We start from the raw sequence: 23,381 nt of genomic DNA, 5'->3' as shown, positions 1-23,381 counted from the left end.
CCCTACTGCAGAGCGTTGGTTGCTACCATTATTATTATTGTTATTATTTGGCTGTGAAGATCGGGTATGTGGTGTGGGAAGGGGGCTAGAGTGCCTAGCCGTGTCGGCCCCTCGCCCACCGCCCTCCCTGGGGGGCAGTCGGCACCTTCCTTGCAGCCCCCTCGGCCTGCGCTCCCGTGGTCACCCGCAGACTCCTCCACGCCGGGCTCCTGCGCGCAATCCAGCTCTGCTGCACCACCTGCCGCAGGCTCCGAGGGCTCAGGGTGCATGTTTACTTCGGCGACACCGAACGCCCCGCAGCTTTGGGGGGCCCAGGTTCGCGGCGGACGTCGCTACGGCCCCAGCCCAGCCAGAGACTCCCCTCTTTCCTTCTTCGCCAGCCGCTGGCGCCCTAGTCTTTACAGCCCAACGCTTGCCCGGTCGCCAAGGCAACCGCTGCGCACGCGCACTCGGTGCGGGCCGGCGCGCTGGGGACGCCGGGGGGTGGGGGCGGGTCTGAGTCGCCTCCGCTCCCGGCGCGTGCGCGGGTCACGTGAGGGCGCGGCGCAGCAGCAGCTGCGGCGGCCGAGACGGGGGCGGCGGCTGCGCCGGTCTGGCGGGACTGGTTTGGAAGACTTTGCCGCCCTGCAGGTACCGCGCCCCCCGCGCCCTGGGCGCCCTCTCGCGGCCCTTCCGCCCCAGACCCCTCCTCGGTCCCCTCAGCGCCAGCCGGCTGCTTGTCGAGACCCCTCTGAGCTCTCACCACGCCCCCCAGGCCCCGGGGCCCCTCCGCTGCATCCGGCCCCGAAGCCCCTTGGCGCCCCTGACCCCAGGAAATCTTCGTCCCTCCGTCCCGTGAGACTCCTTCCTTCAGACCAAACGGCCCCAGCCCCGCCCCTTCACATCTCAGAGCCCCCCTTCCCCCGGCTCCATCCTCACGCCCCCCGCCGCGGCGCTGCACCCCTGTTCTCTCCCTTCCCCCGGGCCTTGCCCCCCAAACCCCGAACCCCGTTGTCGCCGGCGCATGCCCTGCCCTCCCTGCAGCCTCTCACCCGGCTCCTCCCCCGAGCGGCCCCAGCAATCGCCTCCTTTGTCGGTGCTTCTTTATTCTCATTTCTAAACGATTTGGTTTGAGTTGTTGTTGCCGTGTTTTTCTAAAATGGAAATATGCAGCGGTCGTGGGTTCAGCCAGGATTTCCGAGTTTGTTCGTGTTGACTGGGCCTTGCCAGGTGCTGGAGGGGAAGGGCTGGGAAGACGAACCAGGCAGGTCCCGGTTCTGAACGTGCCACCCAGACGCAGCCCCAGAAACCGGATCGCTGCAGCGCCCCTCGGCGATCCCAACATGATGTGTACAGGTGACTGCGAGGCACTCGGTGGGTGTCACAGTGGGCTCCCTGGAGAGGACTCTGCGCCTTGCTATACCTCCATCTGAAATGCAGGTAGCCCCTTTCTGAGTTGTGGGGTCTTGGGTGTGCTACTTTACATCTGTAAGACTCAATTTCCCCATCTATAAACGGGAGAGTCTGACTGCGCTTTATAAGGTTAATGAGAGAATAAAGTGAGACAATAGGAATAAAGCACTTAGCAGAGTGTTTTGCATAAAGTGAGCTCTCAATTTTACTCTGACCGCCACAGATATCCAGTAGCTAACATCAAACACAATAATTGTGGCTAATAGCTTAGGTCTGTTGAACACTCACAGACCCGCACTGTTCTGAGTGCTTTCTATGGACCACCTCATTTTATTCCTCTTGTAGTTCTTAGGCAGGAACTGTTATGTGCTTTCGTACAGGTGATGTGAGCAACGTGCAGAGGCAAAGTAACTTCATTCAGGACACACAACTCTTAAATGGAGAGCTGGATTCCAACCCAGGCAGGCTCCTTTCAGAGAGAGAGAGAGAGAGAGAGAGAGAGAGTGTGTGTGTGTGTGTGTGTGTGTGCGCTGATTGATTGATTGATTGAGACAATCTCGCTCTGTCGCCCGGGCTGTAGTGCAATGGTGCCTGTGCAGCTCCTGCTACCTCTGCCCGCCAACCCCCACCCCGGGCCCAAGTGATTCTCCTGCCTCAGCCTTCCGAGTAGCTGGGATTACAGGCACGTTCTACCACACCCAGCTAATTTTTTTTTTTTTTTTTTTTTAGTAGAGACGGAGTTTCGCTGTGTTGGTCAGGGTAGTCTTGAACTCCTGGCCTCAAGTGATCTGCCCGCCTTGGCCTCCCAAAGTTCTGGGGTTACAGACATGAGCCACTGTACCTGGCCAAGTTTGTGGTTTTAATCACTGCTGGAATATTCCAGGGCAACAGAGTTGAACAAATTGGTGCTACTTTTTTTAAAAGTAGGTTTTTAAAAATCGAAATGAATTACGCATGACATAAAATTTATCATTTTAGCAATTTTACAGTGTATAACTCAATAGTTCTTGCTATAGTCACAATGCTATGCAACCATCACCAGTAACTAATTCCAGAACATTTAATCACCTACAAAAGAAACCCCAACCCCGTTAACAGTCATACCTCTTTTCTCCCCCTGTCCCTCAGCAGCCCTAAGTTATCTTCTATCTCTATGGATTTGCTTACGCTGGACGTTTCATACAAGTGGAAACATACAACATACGGCCTTTTGTATTTGGTTTCTGTCCTTTAGCATAATGTTTTCAAAGTTTATCCATGTTGTAGTATGTATCAGTAGTTCATGCTTTTTTATGGCTGAATAATACTCCTTTGTGTGGATAACACCACATTTTGCTTATTCATTCATTTGCTGATGGACATTTTGTTTGTTTCTGCCTTCTGGCAGTTGTGAGTAGGCCACTGTGAACATGCAAGCAGGAGTTTTTATGTGAGCAAAAGTTTCTAATTATCTTGGGTATCTGCCTAGGAGTGGGGTACTCTGAATATTTTAATTCTTACTGCATAAATACAGACATGACAGTGAAGAGTGTTGGATATTGGATGAGAATCCAGGTTTCTAATTCCATGTTGCTGCTCTTTAGGCTCAGCTTCATTGTGCGTTTAGTCCTATACCAAAAATTGGCAGTGAAGGTAAAGACATCCCAAAAAGTCATGATACACCAATGCTAACTTTGTCAGAGTGCTACGCAGAGTATGAAAGCTTAAGTTTTTTTCTCAAGAGTGAAATTTGAGCTTTGAACACAAAGCAGTATTTGATTCTGTTTATTAAATAAAATTGTCTACAGCAGCATATCAGGTGCTGAGGAGGAATATTAAAGATGTGTGAGATCCGGCCGGTCGCATCCCAGTGCTTTGGGAGGCCAAAGTGGGTGGATCACAAGGTCAGGAGTTCAAGACCAGCCTGGCCAATATGGCGAAACCCCCGACTCTACTAAAAAAAAAAAAAAAATACAAAAATTAGCCAGGCATGGTGGCACACGCCTGTAGTCCCAGTTACTTGGGAGGCTGAGGCAGAAGAATTGCTTGAACTTGGAAGGAGGAGGTTGCAGTGAGCTAAGATTGCGCCATTGCACTCCAGCCTGGGTGACAGAGCGAGACTCTGTCTCAAAAAAAAAAAAAAAAAAAAGATGTGTGAGATCCCAGCCTCACACCATCACAAAAGGCCAGGAGGATTAAAGACTTAAATTGAAAAAGCAAAAGTGTAAAATTTCTAGAAAATAATTCGAAAAAATTTCTTCATGACCTGAGGCTAAGGAGGGATTTCTGAAATAAAACAAACTCTAAAGCAGAAAGATTGATATATTTGTCTATTTCAAAATTAAGATATTCAGCCGGGTGCAGTGGCTCCCACCTGTAATCCCAGCACTTTGGGAGGCCAAGGCAGGTGAATGGTTTGAGCTTATGAGTTCGAGACTAGCCTGGGCAACATGGTGAAACCCCATCTCTACAAAAAAAAAAAAAAAAAAAAATTTAACTGGGCTTGGTGGTACATGCCTGTGTCCCAGCTACTTGAGATGCTGAGGTGGGAGGATGGCTTGAGCCTGGAAGGCGGAGGTTGCAGTGAGCTGTGATCATGCCACTGCACATCAGCCTGGGCAATAGAGCCAGACCTTGTCTCAATAATAATAACAACACATTTAGTTCATCAAAGACACTATAATGAGACACAAAACATACAGAGAGCTAGTATCTAGAATATTTAAAGAATTCTTACAATTCTGAGAGAAAAAAAGGAAAGGACAAAAGATAGGAACGGGCATTTCATAGATTACAAAACACAGAAAGCACATACATATAAAAAGGACTGCAGCCTTACTAGTAACCAGGGAAATGTAAATTAAAACCATAATGAGATACCATTTCACAGCCACCCTGTTGGCAGAAGGTGAAGCTTTGGACGCTACCAGCCAGTGACATTGAGGAGTGGCACGAACCTGCTGCTGGCGGGAGTGTGAATGGGTTCTGCCGCTTTGCAAAAGCATTTGGCAGTGGAATGCATGTGGCCCAGCAGTTAAACCATGGGCAAATCCCTTTGCGAACTCTTGCACAGGTGTGCAGGAGATGGGGACAAGCGCTCCCTGCAGCGCTGTTCGTAACTGTAAAGTCAAAACCAGCAGAAACAGTGCACGTGCCTAGCACCAGCAGCAGGGGGATCTGTGAATTGTGGTGCATCGGAACCAGCAGCAGGGGGACCTGTGAATCGTGGTGTATCTGAACCAGCAGCAGGGGGACCTGTGAATCGTGGTGTATCTGAACCAGCAGCAGGGGGATCTGTGAACTGCGGTGCATCTGAACCGTGAGATACTGTGCAGCTGCAGAGGAGGATGGACTGCAGCTGCAGAGGAGGATGGACTGCAGCTGCAGGGGCATGGATGAGTCTCGGGAATAATGTTGAGTGAAAGAAACAAGTCACCAAAGGGTCCATGTGGTGTGGTTCCTTTATGTGAGGTTCAAAACCAGGCGAAACTTAGCAGTACTGTTACTGTTTCAGAATACATGCTTGGGGTATACAGCTGTTTTGTTAAAAGAGTCAGGGAGTGACTACCCCAGAATTTAGGAGAGAGGCTGCCTCCAGGATAGAGGAGGGGCTGTAATCAGAGGAACAGCATACAGGACTTCCACGACACTGGTTTTGTTAAGTAGGCTGGTGGCTAAGTGGCTGTTTTATTATTCTTTGAACTGTGCATAATAGGTTTTACATACTTTTGTATATATTTAAACATTTTTGCCAGGCGCGGTGGCTCACGCCTGTAATCCCAGCACTTTGGGAGGCCGAGGTGGGTGGATCACTTGAGGTCAGGAGTTCAAGACCAGCCTGACCACCATGATGAAACCTCATCTCTACTAAAAATACAAAAATTAGCTGGGCATGGTGGAGGGCACCTGTATTCCCAGCTACTCGGGAGGCTGAGGCAGGAGAATCGCTTGAACCCAGGAGGCGGAGGTTGCAGTGAGCAGAAATTGCACCATTGCACTCCAGCCTGGAAGACAGAACAAGACTCTGCCTAAAAACAAAAATTTCTTTTAGTTACAGAAAAATTTGTTTTCTATACATCTCCTGCCCTCCAGAGGCCTATGCTCTGCTTGGACAACCAAGAAACGAAGATATAAGCAAGTTGAGTGTTTAAATAGAATCCAAAGCAGTGTGTGCTAAGTGCCACATGGGTAAGAGAGGTGGAGAGGAATTCAGAGGTTGGGGCAGTGCCACGGCCTGGGAAGGGAAGGGAGAGGAAGGGAAGTTTCTCCCCAGGGCTGACATGTTGTTGGTGCTTGTCAGGAAGTGATTGAACCGAGGAGAAGGCATGGGACTTGAAAGGTCAGGAAGAACAGAGGATTTGGAGTACTGAGTACAAGACAGATTCACACTCTGAAAAAAAGTAAGATTTATTTGGAAAAATGTTTTCAATGAAAACAGCCATCGCCCTGGAGCCTTACTGAAAAGCTGGACAATCCCAGCTGGTGAGGAGGAGGACCTCAGGTCTACCCTGGTCAGTCGAAGATGGCAGGAACCTCTGAGACTTTCTGGCTCCTGAATACACGTAGTGATTTTGGCTTAAGGGAGGTTGCAGAGTTTTCAGCTTGTCTCTTCGCTGTCCTGAAAGCTGAACTGACTGTTCATCCATCCCTTCCTCCCACTGTTTATCCTTATCCCCTGTGGCTGATGTAACAAATTGCCACAAAGGTAGTGGCTTAAAATGACACAGATGTCTCTTCCTTCTGGAAATGGGAATCTGAAGTCATTCTGACTGCGCTAAAGTCAAGGTGTCAGCAGGGCTGCGTTCCTCTGGAGGCTCCAGGGGAGAATCCTTTTCCTTGCCTCTGCCAGCTTCTAGAGGCCACCCCCAGTCCTTCACTGGTGACCCACCCCTCTCTCTATCATCGAAACCAGCAGCACAGAGCACCCTCAACTCGAGCTCTCTCTGACCTCTCCCTTTGTAGTCACATTGCTCTCTCTCTTTGATCTTCCTGCCCCCCTTACAAGGACACATGATGACATTGGACCCACCCTCCCCAGCTCAGAGTCCTTAACTCAGTCACATCTACGGAGTCCCTTTGGCCACATAAGGTGACGTTTTTACAGGGTCTGGGGATTAGGCTATAGATATCCCTGGAGGCCGTTACTGTGCCCACCACACTGTCGCTCGCTAATGCTTTGATTGTCTTTTTTTCCATCCTACTTCCTTTGTCTTCTTTAAAACCCTGGCCAGTCTGCCTTGCGTTCTTTTACCACCCGCCCCACGTCACACGCATTTGGATAGCTTGGTGATGTCCATGTTTCAGCCAAGACTTTCCTCCCAGAACTCTTCGTCCATGAAGGTTTTTGTATTTGATTTGATTGCCCTTCACACTGCTAGGTGGAGTCCCCTTCACTGTGGAGTGGGATCATGTTACAGGCCACAGCAGTGGTGCTTTGAAGAGGTGACTTTGCTCCTTGCAGTTTTGACCATAATTGTCCCGTGACGCTTTTGTAGTTGTAACATTTCCTGTAGGTTTTTGATGACTCCTGCCCTGTGGAAGTAGAAAATGCTTAAAAGATAATAGGGACTTGCTCTTCTTTTCCTAGTTTGGGGACAGTTCTGGTTTTGTTTTGTTCACAGATGTTTTAGTTTTCTGCAGAGATGAGAAAACGAAGCTTAAAATTTTTTTAAAATTATTTTATATTTTTCCAACTTCATCGAAGTATAATTGACAAATAAAATTATATAAATTTAAGGTGTACAACATGATTTGATATATGTATACTTTGTGAAATGATCACCACAACCAAATTAGTTAACACATTCATCACCTCAGTTACTTTTTTATTTCTTTATGGTGAGAACACTTGAGATCTACCCTCTAAGCAGATGTTAAGCCTACAGTTTGGTATTGCTCACTATGGTCACTGTACTGTACATTAGCTCTCCAGATGTATGCATTTTATATTTGAAAGTTTATACCCCTTTGACCAAAACTTCCCACCCATGCCCCCACCTCTAGCAACCACCATTCTACTCTCTGTTTAAGAAAATAAAGCTTTAGAATAACTTCTTGCAGGTAGATTGTATAGGAATCAGCATTTTACTGTGTTTTAGTATTGCTTTCCACATCATGGGTTTCTCTAGGTTGCAGGCTGCCTTCGTTGGTTTTGAGCTGCTATAACAAAATACCATGAACTGGGTGGCTTGGAAACAGCAAACACTTACTTTTTGCAGTTTGGGAGGCTGAATTGTCCAAGATCAAGGTGGTGGAGCCCTCATTATCTGATCGCCTCCCAAAGGCCCTCCCTTCTAAACCATCACCTGGGGGGTTAAGATTTAAGACAAGAATCAGGGAGTGGGGCGGAAGGCTCAGACCATAGCAAAGGTTAATAGCTTTCACTAATCAAGCCACAAAACAGTAACTAGTCAGATACCTAAAGTAACTTTGCCGAGGCTTGATATCTACATATGCCTTAGTGGACTTCTAGGCTTAAATGTGTGATAAATTCCTTTGAAAGTTTCAGTGAGAGGCTATGAGCTTTTGAAATTTGGTGGCTTTGGGGAAAGTACTGATTTCTTTTGTCATGAGAAAAATGTTATTTTCCATCATGTACAGAAGGGTGGGGAAGAAGATTGAGAGCAGGGAATGAGTTTTAATTTCCAATTCTCTAACATTTTTGGCCCATCAGGGTGTGAGCGAATGTGTGAAGTGTCTGGCAAGGCTGAGGAGCAGCAGAGGCCACAGAGCCTTGGCTCTCCGTGTGGCCCTCCTTCATCCCCAGCTGAGTGACCAGGGCTCAGGAGCCCCCCTCCTCCCCTGCTGTGTTACCTTCCTAAACAAGCCCCACCAGCTCCCTCCCTTGGTGCTCAAGGAGGAGGTCCATGCACTCCAGTCTGGCGTGAAGGCATCTCCAGTCTGCCTCTCCCAGTCTCCTTCACGCCTGTGCGCCTGCACACATGGGGCGTCACACAGGACAGCACAGCCTGTGCTGTCCATGCGGGGGACTTCATAATGTTTCCCGAGTAGGCCAGACCCTTGACGGTGCCGAGCCTTTCTCCGTGGGCCCGGGCCAGGGAGGCCCCTTCCCTCCTCTCTGCCCAGAAATTCTGCTCACACTTCAAGACCCATTTCACCCCAGTGGCGCCCTTGCCACCTCACGTTGCAGTTGCTCCGTTTATCTTTCTCTGACTTCTGTGTATACCGGGTGGCACGGAGTCCTGGTTTATTCATGATGGTGTCCTCAGTCTCTGACGCTTTGTATTTTTCATTGCTGTTCTAGAAGTTTGGTTTTCCATGTAGATCTCGAGAGACTGTAGGACCAGTGACCATGTGTGTTTAGGCCTCTTTGCTGTGTTGTTCACTATCCATTCCTAAATTGGCATTTGAATGTATCAGTCTTTTGTGGGTTTTGTGGATGTGAGTCAGATTTCTTTGTCTTGAGCTGCCTCTGAGGAATGAAAAACTTGTATTTCTATCCATCAAGGCTGAGGACTAGACCTTGAATGCCATCAGCCCCCCCGATGCTCTGTGATTTTTAAAATATACATAGCAACAATAATATTAACACACGTTTAAGGTACTTGCACATGATGGTGCTCCCCTGACAAGAGGTGACGGGGGTCTAGTGGGGGCGTTGAGAAGCTGGGCCATGATGGGCTTGAAGCCCCTTAGCCCCAGGTTCCTGTACTCACCTCTGCAGTGTGTGTATCTCCTCTGCTGGCCTGAGTGGGAGGTCCCTGGTGGGTTTCGCACACAAGCTTTTCTTTCTGTAAAGGATCAAAGGAATTTGTGGGTGGTCCGCTCCTGAGCTGGGGGCTGAGCACTGGACAGGAAAAGACTGCCTGTGAGCTGCAGCCAGAGACGTGGTAGTGTTGAGCTTCTTTGTGCCAGGAATTGTGGAAGGTGCTGGAGAAAGAGGAGTAGAATTTGGCCTCTGCCCTGGAGGACTGTAGCCTGCTGGGGTGGTCAGAGACAGAACAGTTGCAATGCAGTGTGTGTGGTGGAGGAGAGGGAAAATGTGGACCAGGGGTTTCCTTTCATTTCCTCCTTAAAGCATCTGACCCACTCACAGCCTAGGGGGGCTGCCCCCAAACACTGTAGGATGCCTTCCTCCCTGCCACCCTGCCAGGAGATTAGACAGGTGGTGGACACCTGAACTAAGGTGGGCCAGCCAGAATCCCTGCCAGGAATTTGGAAAGAGAGGCCAGGGCAGCCTGTGGCAATGGGGATGTTCCAGGGAACGCTGCAGGTGGAGCTGAAGAAGGGGTGTGCAGAGTGAGGCAGTGGGAGGCCCAGGTAAAACCCAGACAGGCACCAGGCAGAAAAAGGCACCGAGGACAGCTGTGGCTGCTCTCTTCCCTGATGCCGGCCTGGTGCCTGGGCGGTGTTTCCCCAAGGGCTCCTGGGATTGGAATGGGCTTTTGTCCCATTTGATGAAATGTTCCCTAGGAAAAAAGGCATAGGAAAAGGGGGGCACCCTCCAGCTGTGCCTGAGGACGCGTGGACTGTGCCCCCAGCAGACGCCAGGCGCTTTTCTTATTCTGAGAGGAGGGTACTTGGTGCTTAGTACATGGTTTGCTGCCTGTACAGAGATTCATGGCATAAGAATTTTTGTGTTTTCTTAATTTCTGAGCACTTGGATGTTACTTTAATATAAAGTTTTCCCAGCTGAACTATGAGGAAAAGGAAAGGCATTTGTTTCTTGTTGGTTTTATTCACAGATTGGCCTTAAGAGAAGGACGGAGCCACATACTGCTGACGGCCCAGAACTGGCAGAGAGAAGGTAAGAGACCCCAGGGCAGGGAACAACCATAGCAGAAAAACTGGGGCCCCCTTTGTGCTCAGGCGCCTTTTGCTAGACATTTACTTCAAAAAGGTTCAGATTCTTGAAAAAAATTGGGCTTAAGGAGGAAGCTTCCATCTGTGTGGATTCCGCCATGAGGCATGCCTGACCTCCTTTTTGTAGCGAGAGCCTTACTCTATAGTCTTGGAGCAACTCATTTCCCCAAAATACTGCTTTGGCTACAACCCATTGATCTTGATATGTAGTATCTATTTTTTCTTTCTTTTTTTTTTTTCTTTTTTCTTTTTTGAGACGGAGTCTCCCTCTGTCATCCAGGCTGGAGTGCAGTGGCGCGATCTCGGCTCACTGCAAGCTCTGCCTCTCAGGTTCATGCCATTCTCCTGCCTCAGCCTCCTGAGTAGCTGGGACTACAGGTGCGCGCCACCGCGCCCTGCTAATTTTTTGTATTTTTAGTAGAGACAGGGTTTCACCCTGTTAGCCAGGATGGTTTTGATCTCCTGACCTCGTGATCCGCCCGTCTCGGCCTCCCAAAGTGCTGGGACTACAGGCGTGAGCCACCGTGGCTGGCCTGTAGTATCTATTTTTTCATTGAAAACACTGTTTTAACAGCCTAGATGTATGCCTACCTGTTATTAGAAGAATAAGCTTAATATTCCAAGTGTCTGGGTTTCTTTAGTCATAGCTTGTTATTCCCAATTTTATTACATTTTGCTTGAGAGGTCCTGGTACATACAGGTAATTACATACAGGTAATTGTTTTTGCATTTACTTTCCTCATGGCCTTGTGTTTGATTAGTTATGACAAAAGGCACACACACTTTTTATGAGTTATTTCCGGAACTCACAATTTAGGATGGTCTGACATAGAATCTCGGTTGTTTTTTTTGTTTGTTTTTTGGGGGTTTTTTTGAGATGGAGTCTAACTCTTGCCCAGGCTGGAGTGCAGTGGTGCAATCTTGACTCACTGTTACCTCCGCCTGCTTGATTCAAGTGATTCTCCTTCCTCAGCCACCCAAGCTGGGCAGTCACCACCATACCCGGCTAATTTTTGTATTTTTAGTAGAGATCGGGTTTCACCATGTTGGCCAGGCTGGTCTTGAACTCCTGACCTCAAGTGATCTGCCCACCTTGGCCTCCCAAAGTGCTGGGATTACAGGTGTGAGCCACCGTCCCTGGCTGGAATGTCAGTTTTTAATGTTCTTATAGGATATTAATGTTTTGGGCCTGTCTTTGGGAGTCCAGTACTTATGACTGTTCAAGGGCTACAGCCAGTGTGAAAACTCTGATACCGTGCCCGTCATCAGCATATCCAGCAGCAGGAGGGTTGTGGGAGGGGTGGTGGCGCGGCTTCCTCTCATGCAGATCTGGAAACAGGTATGCTCGTTCGCTACACTGAAGGGGGGCCCTAACTTTGAATATATTTCAAAGGATTGTCAATCAAAGGATTTGGGAGCAGCAAGGGGTATTGGTGACTGCTGTACGGAAGATTGCTCAGAAAAAAGAAAGACTTTGTTGAACTAGACAGCTCATATTTTAGGTCATATCAGCCAATCTGGTTCATAAAGAAAAATTACCCCAAAGGAGCAATTATTTTAGTTGTTTTTAGCTTAAGTATTTGGTTTATGTACTTAGTCAAATTTAAAATGTTTCCTTTTCATGATGAGCTTTGGCATTCTCATTGTGGGAGGTGAGTTTCTGTGCACAGAGCCCCAGTGGACAGCATTTTACTTGTAGGGAGTAAAGGGGCCCAACTTTTCATTTGAGGAAAACTTTTTTGTTTGTTTGTTTTGAGATGGAGTCTCACTCTGTCGCCTAGGCTGGAGCGCAGTGGCATGATCTCGGCTCACTGTAACTTCCTCCTCCCGGGTTCAAGCAGTTCTGTGCCTCAGCCTCCCAAGTAGCTGGGATTACATGTGCCCACCACCATGCCCAGCTAATTTTTGTATTTTTAGTAGAGACAGGGTTTCACCATCTTGGCCAGACTGGTCTTGAACTCCTGACCACCCGCCTTGGCCTCCCAAAGTGCTGGGATTATAGGCATGAGCCACCGCGCCCAGCTGAGGAAAACATTTTTTAAACTTAATGCCACATTAGCTTAATTTGGTAACTTAATATAGTAGCAATATCAACTTAATATGGTACCAGTATGAAACTTTCTTTTTTAGAGAGATTGTTTCCTTATCCTAGGGCATTTAGGAATCCTACTGCTTCTCCATTTCTTCAGTTTTCAGTCATATTTCTTGTGTACGTTTTGTTGATTTGTAATTCACACTACACATTTATATATATTTATTCAACAGTTTTAAAATTATTTTATATGCCTTTTATCACAATATGGTGCCATTCTTGTATGTGTTCCGTTTCAGTGGTTCATTTGTTTTCTTCTGGTTGGTTCCTTTTTTACTTTGCAAAACTTGGTTGAGCTCAGATTACACTGCAGTGGAGTAGGAGGGAATTCCCCATTCTTTCTCAAACTTAGGCTAATTTGTGCTGCTATTGTTGGGTATTTTCTTAGTTTCCAGACTTTTTTTTTTTTTTTTTTTTCTATTTTAGAGGGATTTCTTCAAAAGTGGCCACCCCCAAGAAGTTTTATATTTCTTTTTCTTTTGGCTTAAAATCATGTTCTTTTTAGAATATAAGCTGTGTCCTTGGGTTTGTGTGTATCTGAGTTCCCTGTAATATAAGTGTAGTCTATTGCAGTTGTTTTGATATTTTGTCTTTCGCAGGATGCACACAGTTGGTTTAGCCTGATATGAAATCCACTCACTCGGTCTGTGGCCAGACCCCCCATGCCTGGCCTTTGTCTACTTCTGCAGGGTTATCTCTGATTGCAGGCACACACCTACCAGATCATGTGGCATTTTACATTATTTTGTTAAATGTCTGAGTCTTCACCTAGGCACGGTCATTTAGTTCATCTGTGAATCCTTTGAATCACAGTACATAGAACATAGTAGGTGCTTAGTATATACTTGCTATGTGGACACTCAACAGAGTTGTGTTGGATTTTTCTTTCCTCAAATGTAAAAGACCAGGCAACATAATGGTTACAAATTAAGTTAGAAGATGGAGGAGTGCTCCCTCTATTGTCATTTGAGAAGCCATTTTTCCAAGCTTGGAGGGTATCTGTTTAAAAAAAAAATTTTTTTTTAATTGATGTAAAGGTTTTTGAAAGCTGAGTTTTGTCTGCAGTGGATTATAAGCTTTTGAGGCCAAGACCACGTCTTAGTGCCACCTCTGTTTCATCTCCTTTGTCCCTACACGGGTAGTAGGTCCTCCATTCTTGCTGATTATGAATAAAGCAAAGAAATACATGTACCTCTGCTGTATGAATTAGAAGCTTTGTGTTTGTTATTATTAGACTAGGAGCATGTTACAGGCGCAGAGCATATTGTGTTTATCTCTATAGCCACAGCATGTAGTGTAGTACCTGAATTTTAGTGGGAATTTGGTAACTTTTGGTAGTTATGTTGATTAGTCTCCTTGGAAGAAAGTAACTTTATAAGCTACAGGTGTTAAATGGTGAGATCATAAATTGGCTGAATATCCAAGCATGGTGGCTCACACCTGTAATCCTAGCACTTTGGGAGGCCAAGCGTGGCGGATCACCTGAGGTCAGGAGTTTGAGACCATCCTGGCCAACATGGTGAAATCTCATCTCTACTAAAAATAAAAAATTAGCCGGGCGTGGTGGCATGTGCCTGTAGTCCCAGCTACTTGGGAGGCTGAGGCAGGAGAATCGCTTGAACCCGGGAGGTGGAGGTTGCAGTGAGCCAAAATCGCACCACTGCACTCCAGCCTGGGCGACAGGGTGAGACTCTGTCTGATAGATAGATAGATAGATAGATAGATAGATAGATAGATAGATAGATAGATAGACTGAAACCGTGCGCCACGTACATTTGAAAAGTTAGTGTTATTTGAACGTACAGTTGATAAGATCTGATGCCCTCAGCTGGATGTCTTCACTCAGACTGTGTATGTTCCTTTAATTTATTAACCAAAGAGGCTCTCTCTCTTTCCCTCTCCCTGCAGGTTGCCATGGCTGCTGTTGACAGTTTCTACCTCTTGTACAGGGAAATCGCCAGGTCTTGCAATTGCTACATGGAAGCTCTAGCTTTGGTTGGAGCCTGGTATACAGCCAGAAAAAGCATCACTGTCATCTGTGACTTTTACAGCCTGATCAGGCTGCATTTTATCCCCCGCCTGGGGAGCAGAGCAGACTTGATCAAGCAGTATGGAAGATGGGCCGTTGTCAGCGGTAACCTACTTTATAATCAAAATAATCTTTTCTGTGAAGTCGGATGCATTATTCAAGGAGCTATTGAATTTAATGTGGTGTTTTTATGGGAACATGCTGATAAAAAAATAAAACTTATGGCTCCTGCCGTGATTATGTTCACATTTCATTTTCTTACTGCTTTCATCTTAGGAAGAACTTGCCTCATGATTGGTATCCTTCCTATTCTGCTCTCTCCTGTTCCCAGGCCTCCTCAGACCCACTTCCTACTACGTGCTTTTCCTTTTTGTTCTCTGTTTTAAAATTGTCTTGAAAATGTTACCACTTTCAGAAATGCTTCACCTATTTTGAATTTCATTTTAATTTATGAAGATTTCCCAGAAAAGCACCTCCTGCCACTCATTCAAGCCAGATAGTGCTTTGAAAACAAATTCCTATTGTGTCTCCTAATCAATATGGTGAATGTAAAATAACTCCCTGTCCTTGTGTCAGGATGTCTGGGAGAGTGTATAGCATGCGCCCTTCACATTCCTGATTCAGCAACAGTGTCCTTGACTCGTAGATACTAGAACCGACTTGATTTCTAGTGTGAATTTTTCTCTGACTAAACCTGACAGGGGGTACTTTGGGTCCATTTTAAGGGTCACACCATGAAATACGCATGCTCACTTTTCCTGACTTGCATCCTAGGTGCAACAGATGGGATTGGAAAAGCCTACGCTGAAGAGTTAGCAAGCCGAGGTCTCAATATTATCCTGATTAGTCGGAACGAGGAGAAGTTGCAGGTTGTTGCTAAAGACATAGCCGACACGTACAAAGTGGAAACTGATATTATAGTTGCGGACTTCAGCAGCGGCCGTGAGATCTACCTTCCAATTCGAGAAGCCCTGAGGGACAAAGACATTGGCATCTTGGTAAATAACGTGGGTGTGTTTTATCCCTACCCGCAGTATTTCACTCAGCTGTCCGAGGACAAGCTCTGGGACATCATAAATGTGAACATTGCCGCCGCTAGTTTGATGGTCCATGTTGTGTTACCGGGAATGGTGGAGAGAAAGAAAGGTGCCATCGTCACGATCTCTTCTGGCTCCTGCTGCAAACCCACTCCTCAGCTGGCTGCATTTTCTGCTTCTAAGGTCAGATATCACTTACTGGAAGATGAAATCCTAATGCCACAGAACATTTATTAACAATTGTTTGGTCTGATTTGTTGAACTCTTTGTCAGCAACTCACATTTGCTTATCCTGTATTTTTTCCTGAATTGATAATAAGCAAGTCTTTTTTTCTCGTGAATTTTCAAGTTCACCCAGAATTAAAAGTCTTTTCATCCCCTCTGTCTCAACAGGCTTATTTAGACCACTTCAGCAGAGCCTTGCAATATGAATATGCCTCTAAAGGAATCTTTGTACAGAGTCTAATCCCTTTCTATGTAGCCACCAGCATGACAGCACCCAGCAGCTTTCTGCACAGGTGCTCGTGGTTGGTGCCTTCGCCAAAAGTCTATGCACATCATGCTGTTTCTACTCTTGGGATTTCCAAAAGGACCACAGGATACTGGTCCCATTCTATTCAGGTAGGAGTGTGCTTCAGGTCTCATAATTAGATTAATACATCATGAACCTATCTCAGTGATAGAGAAATCTGATTAAAGCCTAAGATGAGAATTGTAAATTCTGACTCTTAAGCCTGACACTTAATAATTTTGGTTAAGACACTAAATTTTCTTTTTCTTTTTTTTTTGAGATGGAGTCTGGCTCTTTCGCCCAGGCTGGAGTGCGGTGGTGCGATCTCAGCTCACTGCAAGCTCCGCCTCCCGGGTTCATGCCATTCTCCTGCCTCAGCCTCCCGAGTAGCTGGGACTACAGGCGCCTGCCGCCACGCCTGGCTAATTTTTGTATTTTTAGTAGAGACGGGGTTTCACCGTGTTAGCCAGGATGGTCTTGATCTCCGGCCTCATGATCCGCCCACCTCAGCCTCCCAAAGTGCTGAGATTACAGGCGTGAGCCACCATGCCTGACCAAAGACACTAAATTTTCTTTTGTGAGATTATTACATTAAGAATTTTCAAAAGTTCAATCTATGTGGCACCTTAAAGTGAAATATACTACTTTGGCTGGGGTGTGGTGGCTCACATCTGTAATCCCAGCACTTTGGGAAGCTGAGGTGGGTGGATCACCTAAGGTCAGGAGTTTGAGACCAACCTGGCCAATATGGTGAAACCCTGTCTCTACTAAAAATACAAAAATTAGCTAGGCTTAGTGGTGTGTGCCTGTAGTCCCAGCTACCTGGGAGTCTGAGGCATGAGAATCGCCTGAACCCAGGATGTGGAGGTGGCAGTGAGCTGATCACGCCACTGTACTCCAGCCTGGGTGACAGAGCTAGACTCTATCTCAAAAAAAAAAAAAAAAAAAAAAAAGAAGAAGCAGTTTTATTTGAGTAGTTGTTTCCTGGTCCTTTAATTACTTGAGAAAAGCAGAGAAACCTAAAAAGTAGTCTTAGAAGTCACTGACCATAAAATTTTTTTAGAAATAAAGATATGAGGATCAGGTTTAGGTGCAGTAGATGTTTTGACTGTGTTTATAAAACACGAACATTTTACTCAAAATTAAATTTTGTTCACATTGATAAACTTTCCTTGAGAATGTATTTTTCTGCCAAGAAATTCTGTTAAGCTGATTTAATTCCTGGAGTAGTTTTCTGTATAAAATTGTTAAAACTTTCTGTTTTCATTTTATGTTACTCAAATTATTTTCAACACTATCATTTTTTATTTCCAGTTTTACATCAAACATTTGATTGATCCTTTGCTGTTTTGTCCATGGCATATTTCTCTGATAGCTTTTGCTGCTGTGATTTTGTTCACAAAGTGCGTGAGTGTGTGTGTGTGAGGGTGTGGGTGTGTCCTCCCTGGAGAGTAACCTGTGTCCATTTATTGACAAGAGGATTGAATAACCTCTATTATCATTCATCAGTTCAGTTCAAGACTAGAATGTCAGTACTTGCCAAGGGCCTGTCTCTCTTCTCTTTCATATACACGGTATTAGAACTTTCATTCGGTTCTGAACAAATCTGTTAGAGGAATGTAGGCTTTCTCCACCTCAGCACTGTTGGCATTGAGAGCGGATAATTCGTTGTCATGGGGAGCATCCTGTGTATTGTAGGATGTTGAACACCGTCCTGGGCCTCCACCCACTAGGTACCAGTAGCATCCACTCCCAGTGGGACGACCAAATGTGTTTTCAGACATTGCCCTATGTCTGCTGCTAGCATAAAGGCCCAGAGTGAGACCCTGAAGCAGAGCAGCATCAGCAGGACTCCCTTCCCTGGTCCCCTGAGCACCCCCATCATAGGTCAAGATACCATCCCAAGGTCCTGGTGTTTCTGACCTGTTTTCTTGTTGAACTTTGTTCCATACTACCCCTCAAGCCCCAGTTTTCTCATAGAGTACTAACCACGTATGCCTCTGTCTGTTCCAACTGATTTATTCCTATAATGATTTTGTGGTGTTTTTTTTTTTTTTTTTTTTTTTGAGACAGAGTTTTGCTCTGTTGCCCAGGCTGGAGTGCACTGGCGCGATCTCGGCTCACTGCAAGCTCCGCCTCCCCGGTTCACACCATTTTCCTGCCTCAGCCTCCTGAGTAGCTGGGACTACAGGCTCCCGCCACCATGCCTGGCTAATTTTTTGTATTTTTAGTAGAGATGGGGTTTCACCCTGTCAGCCAGGATGGTCTCGATCTCCTGACCTCATGATCCACCCGCCTCGGCCTCCCAAAGTGTTGGGATTACAGGCATGAGCCACCGCGCCCAGCCGATTTTGTGGTTCTTAACTAGTGAACATTTTGTTCATATCACGTTAAGTAAAGACAGAATTGTATTTACATGCAGGACAGTCCAGCCTCATTACAGAAAGTAGGGTAGGTGGGTGGTGGTCATGTTTCTATTCCATGTAGAATCTAGGGTAAGATCTTAGGCAAAAATAGGTATTCAATACAGTAGTGCCTGGAGGCTTTTTCCTTTGTTGTATTTAATGTGATTGGTGGGTATTTGTTGTGACTGGTGGGTATTTGTTGTGATTGATTGGTGGGTATTTGTTGGGATCGATCGGTGGGTATTTATTGTGATTGATTGGTGGGTATTTGTTGTGATTGGTGGGTATTTGTTGTGATTGGTGGGTATTTGTTGTGACTGGTGGGTATTTGTTGTGATTGGTGGGTATTGTGATTGATCGGTGGGTATTTATTGTGATTGATTGGTGGGTATTTGTTGTGATTGGTGGGTGTTGTGATTGGTGGGTATTTGTTGTGACTGGTGGGTATTTGTTGTGATTGGTGGGTATTGTGATTGATCGGTGGGTATTTATTGTGATTGATTGGTGGGTATTTGTTGTGATTGGTGGGTGTTGTGATTGATCGGTGGGTATTTATTGTGATTGATTGGTGGGTATTTGTTGTGATTGATTGGTGGGTATTTGTTGTGATTGATTGGTGGGTATTTGTTGTGATTGATTGGTGGGTATTTGTTGTGATTGGTGGGTTTCATGTGCTGGTCTGTGTACTTGTTCCTTCAGTGTTGATTTTGCGTTCTAACCTTACAATCTTTTTCTCTTTCATTTTTAGTTTCTTTTTGCACAGTATATGCCTGAATGGCTCTGGGTGTGGGGAGCAAATATTCTCAACCGTTCACTACGTAAGGAAGCCTTATCCTGCACAGCCTGAGTCTGGATGGCCACTTGAGAAGTTTTGCCAACTCCTGGGAACCTCGATATTCTGACATTTGGAAAAACACATTTAATGTATCTCCTGTGTTTTATTGCTGATTATTCAGCATGCTGTTGATTCGTCATTTGCAAAGCAGACATAATACCGTCAGAGTGCTGTGAAAAACCTTAAGGGTGTGTGGCTGGCACAGGATCAGTAATGCCTGAGGCTGATCGACGACATCTACATTTCAGTGCTTTCTCCCTAAGCTGTTTGAAAGTTACACTTTTCTGTTGTTCTAGAGCCACAGCAGTCTAATATTGAAATATAATATGATTTGTCAGCTCTTACAATTTCAGATGTTGTTTTTTAAGGGAAATGGACCATTTCACTAGAGGAGTTGTGCTGGTTTTTAAATGTGCATCAAGAAAGACTACTGAAAAGTATTATTTTATAACTAATATTGCTGGTACTATTAGGAAGAATCTGTGTGTATTGTATAGCTCTAGCTGTTTGACTATCTGTAATGAAAATGCTGCACTTCACCTGGTATTTCATTAGAGAACCGTGTGTGTGCGTGTGTGTGTGGTGCCTTTGAGCAACTTTATTTATGGTTACCATATTTTTAAAAAGATTTTTTGTCAGGATGACTTAACATGGACTCTTATAGGGTATTAAAACAATCTAGATTTTTCCTTTTCATCCTAAATAAGCCTACCAAATTTCATGCTGTTGGTTTGCCATGAATGATATTACTCCCTACATTATATTTTTGTTTTTTCAAATCTGCTATGGAATGAACTTATTCCTAGATTTGGATATGTAAGAGAAACCTGCAGTCATCTTTTGATTTATAAGGCAATTCTTGTGGATAAATAGTGATTTCTCAGCCTCTGACCCATTTTATAACTGAAATGTAGCCCTTTAGAGCTTGTTATATCTGGTTTTCCTACGTTTTTCTATGTAATATTATTCCATTCCAGTAGCATTATTGATAGAAATAATAAGTATTTATGGAATAGTAAAATATGGACAAATTACGTGTGTGACATATCTGTCAAAATAAGTTAGAAGCTTATTTTTGGTTTGTGTAATGAATTTATGTATTGTAGTGAATACCTTTACTGGTGTGAAGATAATTATGCGCAAACCCTCACAATACGCGTTAACATTGAAACCTGTGAAATGTCCTTAGTTTGGGTCGTATAAAGCCAACCATTTTTGAGGATCATGTACCTAGTGCTTTGAAAACTGTAAGTCACTATATGAATATGACAATATGTGCACATTTAAAATTCAGAGCTCGGCATTGTGATACTGATGCAGAAGCTAGTAGATTGGTTAAAAGTCTGGACTTGTGTGGCATTTTTTTCGTGACGTGATAATCTATCATAAGCAGACCTAAGCACAGTTTTATGAACACAATTTTGCCCATGACATTGCCTACAGGATTTCCACATGTGACTTGCACTCAGAAGATCAGTGGTCAACTTCAGAAGCTCTTCCATGCTTAGATCATGTCTTCAGAACTTAGATGTGAAAATCTACACACTGGGAGATGCTGTGAGCCCCAAGGTTTTGATGGAGTTTGCTTGGAATCCTCTTGACTTCATGCCACATTGACGTGAACTTTGATGTATAATAAGCAGCAGCAACTTCATGTGAAAATATTGTCAGGTAGTTATATGTAAGGTTACGTGGTCCAGTAATGTCTTAGATTGATAAATTAGGTATGGAATCAGAATCAGTGTTATGTGATGAGAATAGGTGAACACACCTTGTCAGTGATGATGTAAAATTCTCTCCTTGGCAGGACATGGGCAAACATGCTGATTGGTGCAAATGTGGTGCCGAGCTGTCCATAGCTGCAGTGAAAGATGAAGAGCAAGACCTTCTCTAGGTTTCCTAGCTTTCATTAAATGTATTTTTTTCCCCAGAGCTAATTTGAAAGTTGATTGGACCACTGTGGATGGGGTCTCATTAAGAATGTGGGAAATAGGGGCCGAGTGCGGTGGCTCACACCTGTAATCCCAGCAGTTTGGAAGGCCAAGGCGGGTGGATCGCTTGATCCCAGGAGTTCGAGACCAGCCTGGGGAACACATCCTGTCTCTACAAAAAATACAAAAATTAGCCAGGCATGGTGGTGCATGCTTGTAGTCCCAGCTACTTGGGAGGCTGAGGCAGGAGAATTTTTTGAGCCCGGGATGCGGAGGTTGAAGTGAGCCAAGATCGTGCCACTGCACTCCAGCCTTGAGACAGAGCGAGACCCTGTCTCAAAAAAAAAAAAAAGAACGTGGGAAATATGAACCTTTGAAAGTTAATCTGTGAATTGAAAGTTTAACAATAAAAGTAGTTGTTTCTGTTTCCTTTGGAAGAGTTTTGTTCCAGATGTTTGTAATTTGGTTGTTTGTAATTTGGAATGAGAGAATTTTTTTTTCTTAGGAGTGATTGCAAGAAATTAACATGAACAACAGTGGTCATAACTGATTAAAAGCTGACACGTCAGTAACAAAATTGTTTATAACTATGTGCCTAGTCTTTGGAAGCTACTGGGTTGACTTCTGGATCTCTTTCTCTTGGTAGGTTGAGTAAGGTGAAGATTGATTTGATCATGGAATTTGGCTGTGTGGATGGAGATCATTGGTGATTTTTTTCCATGAGCCATTTCAGTCTTCAAGCTAGAATTGTAATGGATTCAAGAAAGAGTGGGAAGAAGAAAAAAAAGGGAAGAGAGCAGATAGAGATAGCTCCTAGGAGACTTTCCTGTGTTTTCCTAACCTCAATTACTTAAAATCTAATCACATTTGGGAACCAGAGGGTTAGGTGGTTATGTCCTCAAAACCTATTCCAGTCAATCTATGTCTCATTCTCAGTCTCAGTATTGGCTTGTGTGTTATTTATCTTTTTAAAGATTCATATATGTTTAATGAGTATAAAGCCAAGCACAGGACAGTCGTGAATTCAGTAGAAATATTCTGTGTTATTCCTGGCCGCGTGCAGTGGCTCACGCCTGTAATACCAGTACTTTGTGAAGCCGAGGCGGGCGGATCATGAGGTCAGGAGTTTGAGACCAGCCTGACCAACATGGTGAAACCCCGTCTCTACTAAAAATACTAAAATTAGCCAGGCGTGGTGGCGCGCCCCTGTAATGCCAGTTGCTCAGGAGGCTGAGGCAGGAAAATCACTTGAACCCGGGAGGCGGAAGTTGCAGTGAGCTGAGATCGCACCACGACACTTCAGCCTGGGAGACAGAGCAAAACTTTGTCACAGAAGAAAAAAAAAAAGAAATATTCTGTGTAATTCCTATGGTGAGACTGAAAGGGAAGGGAGGCGGCTCTAGAACCCACTCTGGAACGTGCACAAATAGAACTTCCACTTCCACAGCAAGCCCCCTGCGAGGGCGATGTGCTCTGGCCAGCCCCGCGCAGTGCCACTGTTGAGGGCGGGATGATGGTGCCGCAGGTATGGAGCCAGCTGCTCCGGGGGGAGGGGGTGGGCAGGCTCATGGCCTTCCCGTGGCGTGACGTTGACACCCTTCTTCAGTAAGTGTTTGCTCAGGTGGTTGTGGAAATACTTAGGGGGGTGACCTCCATCAGTGAGTTGGATGGGAACTCACAGTGGGGCAGGACTTGTGTCATCATGCTTTGTGGACAGTAGTTTCCGCTTATCCACAGTTTTGTTTTCTGAGGTTTCAGTTACCTATGATCAATCAAGGTCCGAAAATATTCAATGGAAAATTCCATAAATAAACAGTTCATACGTTTTAAATTGCACACAGTTCTGAGTAGCGTGATGACATCTCGCACCATCCCACTCCCTCCTGCCTGGGATGGGAATTCTCCCCATGTCCACAGCTTCTGTTCAGGTAACCCTTATTTTACTTCGTAATGTCCCCAAAGCCCAAGAGTAGTGATGCTGGCACTATGGATATACCAAGAAGCTGTAAAGTGCTCTTTTAAGTGAAAAGGTAAAATTTCTCCACTTAATAAGGAAAGAAAAACATTGTATGCTGAATTTGCTGAGATCTGCAGTAAAACAAATCTCTCCATGACATTGGGAAGAAGGAAAAAGAAATTCATGCTAGTTTTGCTGTCACACCTCAAACTGCCAAAGTTCCAGCCACGGTGAGTCCAAGACCATCCACCAGAGGTCTTGGAACATGTCCCCTTGGATAAGGGAGCACTACCGTAGGCACTGCAGGCTGTCACGGTGTTGTCGAGGATAAGGCATGTGTGACACTGTTGTCACACAGCTGATAGCCTAGGCTGTGCTTGTTGGAACAGT

The 23,381-nt window shown here is 45.3% G+C and overlaps 2 protein-coding genes across 9 annotated transcripts in view; one reads left to right on the top strand and one right to left on the bottom strand.

The window, feature by feature from the left end:
- Positions 1-509, bottom strand: part of DNAAF1 (dynein axonemal assembly factor 1) — a 32,665-nt gene extending 32,156 nt beyond the window's left edge. For 2 of the 5 annotated variants that reach the window (XR_010131605.1, XR_010131606.1), the window contains exon 1: positions 146-464. Coding sequence is in view for 3 of the 5 variants with exons in the window: in XM_019012476.4 (XP_018868021.4) it covers positions 146-269 (124 nt within the window). In the remaining 2 variants the exon portion in view is untranslated. Of the gene's footprint in view, positions 1-145 lie in introns of all 5 variants that reach the window. The other 3 variants (XM_019012476.4, XM_055366664.2, XM_019012475.4) reach the window with 3 other exon arrangements.
- On the top strand, positions 470-21,471 carry HSDL1 (hydroxysteroid dehydrogenase like 1). Of its 4 annotated transcripts, XR_008672823.2 has the most exons (8): positions 5,428-5,559; positions 5,672-5,771; positions 10,077-10,138; positions 14,195-14,420; positions 15,090-15,535; positions 15,746-15,973; positions 19,017-20,774; positions 20,911-21,471. XR_008672823.2 is itself a non-coding variant. In XM_019012391.4 (7 exons), the coding sequence occupies exons 4-7, from the start codon at positions 14,201-14,203 to the stop codon at positions 19,113-19,115; spliced, it is 993 nt and encodes a 330-aa protein (XP_018867936.1). In that variant the 5' UTR covers positions 5,428-5,559; positions 5,672-5,771; positions 10,077-10,138; positions 14,195-14,200; the 3' UTR covers positions 19,116-21,471. The 4 variants fall into 4 exon arrangements, 2 of the variants coding, with proteins under 2 accessions (XP_018867934.1, XP_018867936.1); XR_008672822.2 differs by lacking the exons at positions 5,428-5,559; positions 5,672-5,771 and adding an exon at positions 487-630; XM_019012391.4 differs by having other exon boundaries at positions 19,017-21,471.
- The last annotated feature ends 1,910 nt before the right edge of the window (positions 21,472-23,381 follow it).

Source organism: Gorilla gorilla, chromosome 18 (genome assembly GCF_029281585.2).
Source record: "Gorilla gorilla gorilla isolate KB3781 chromosome 18, NHGRI_mGorGor1-v2.1_pri, whole genome shotgun sequence".
Classification (NCBI taxonomy): Eukaryota; Metazoa; Chordata; class Mammalia; order Primates; family Hominidae; genus Gorilla; species Gorilla gorilla.
The sequence above is the reverse complement of the archived record's forward strand: the minus strand, read 5'-3'. Positions and strand labels throughout refer to the sequence as shown.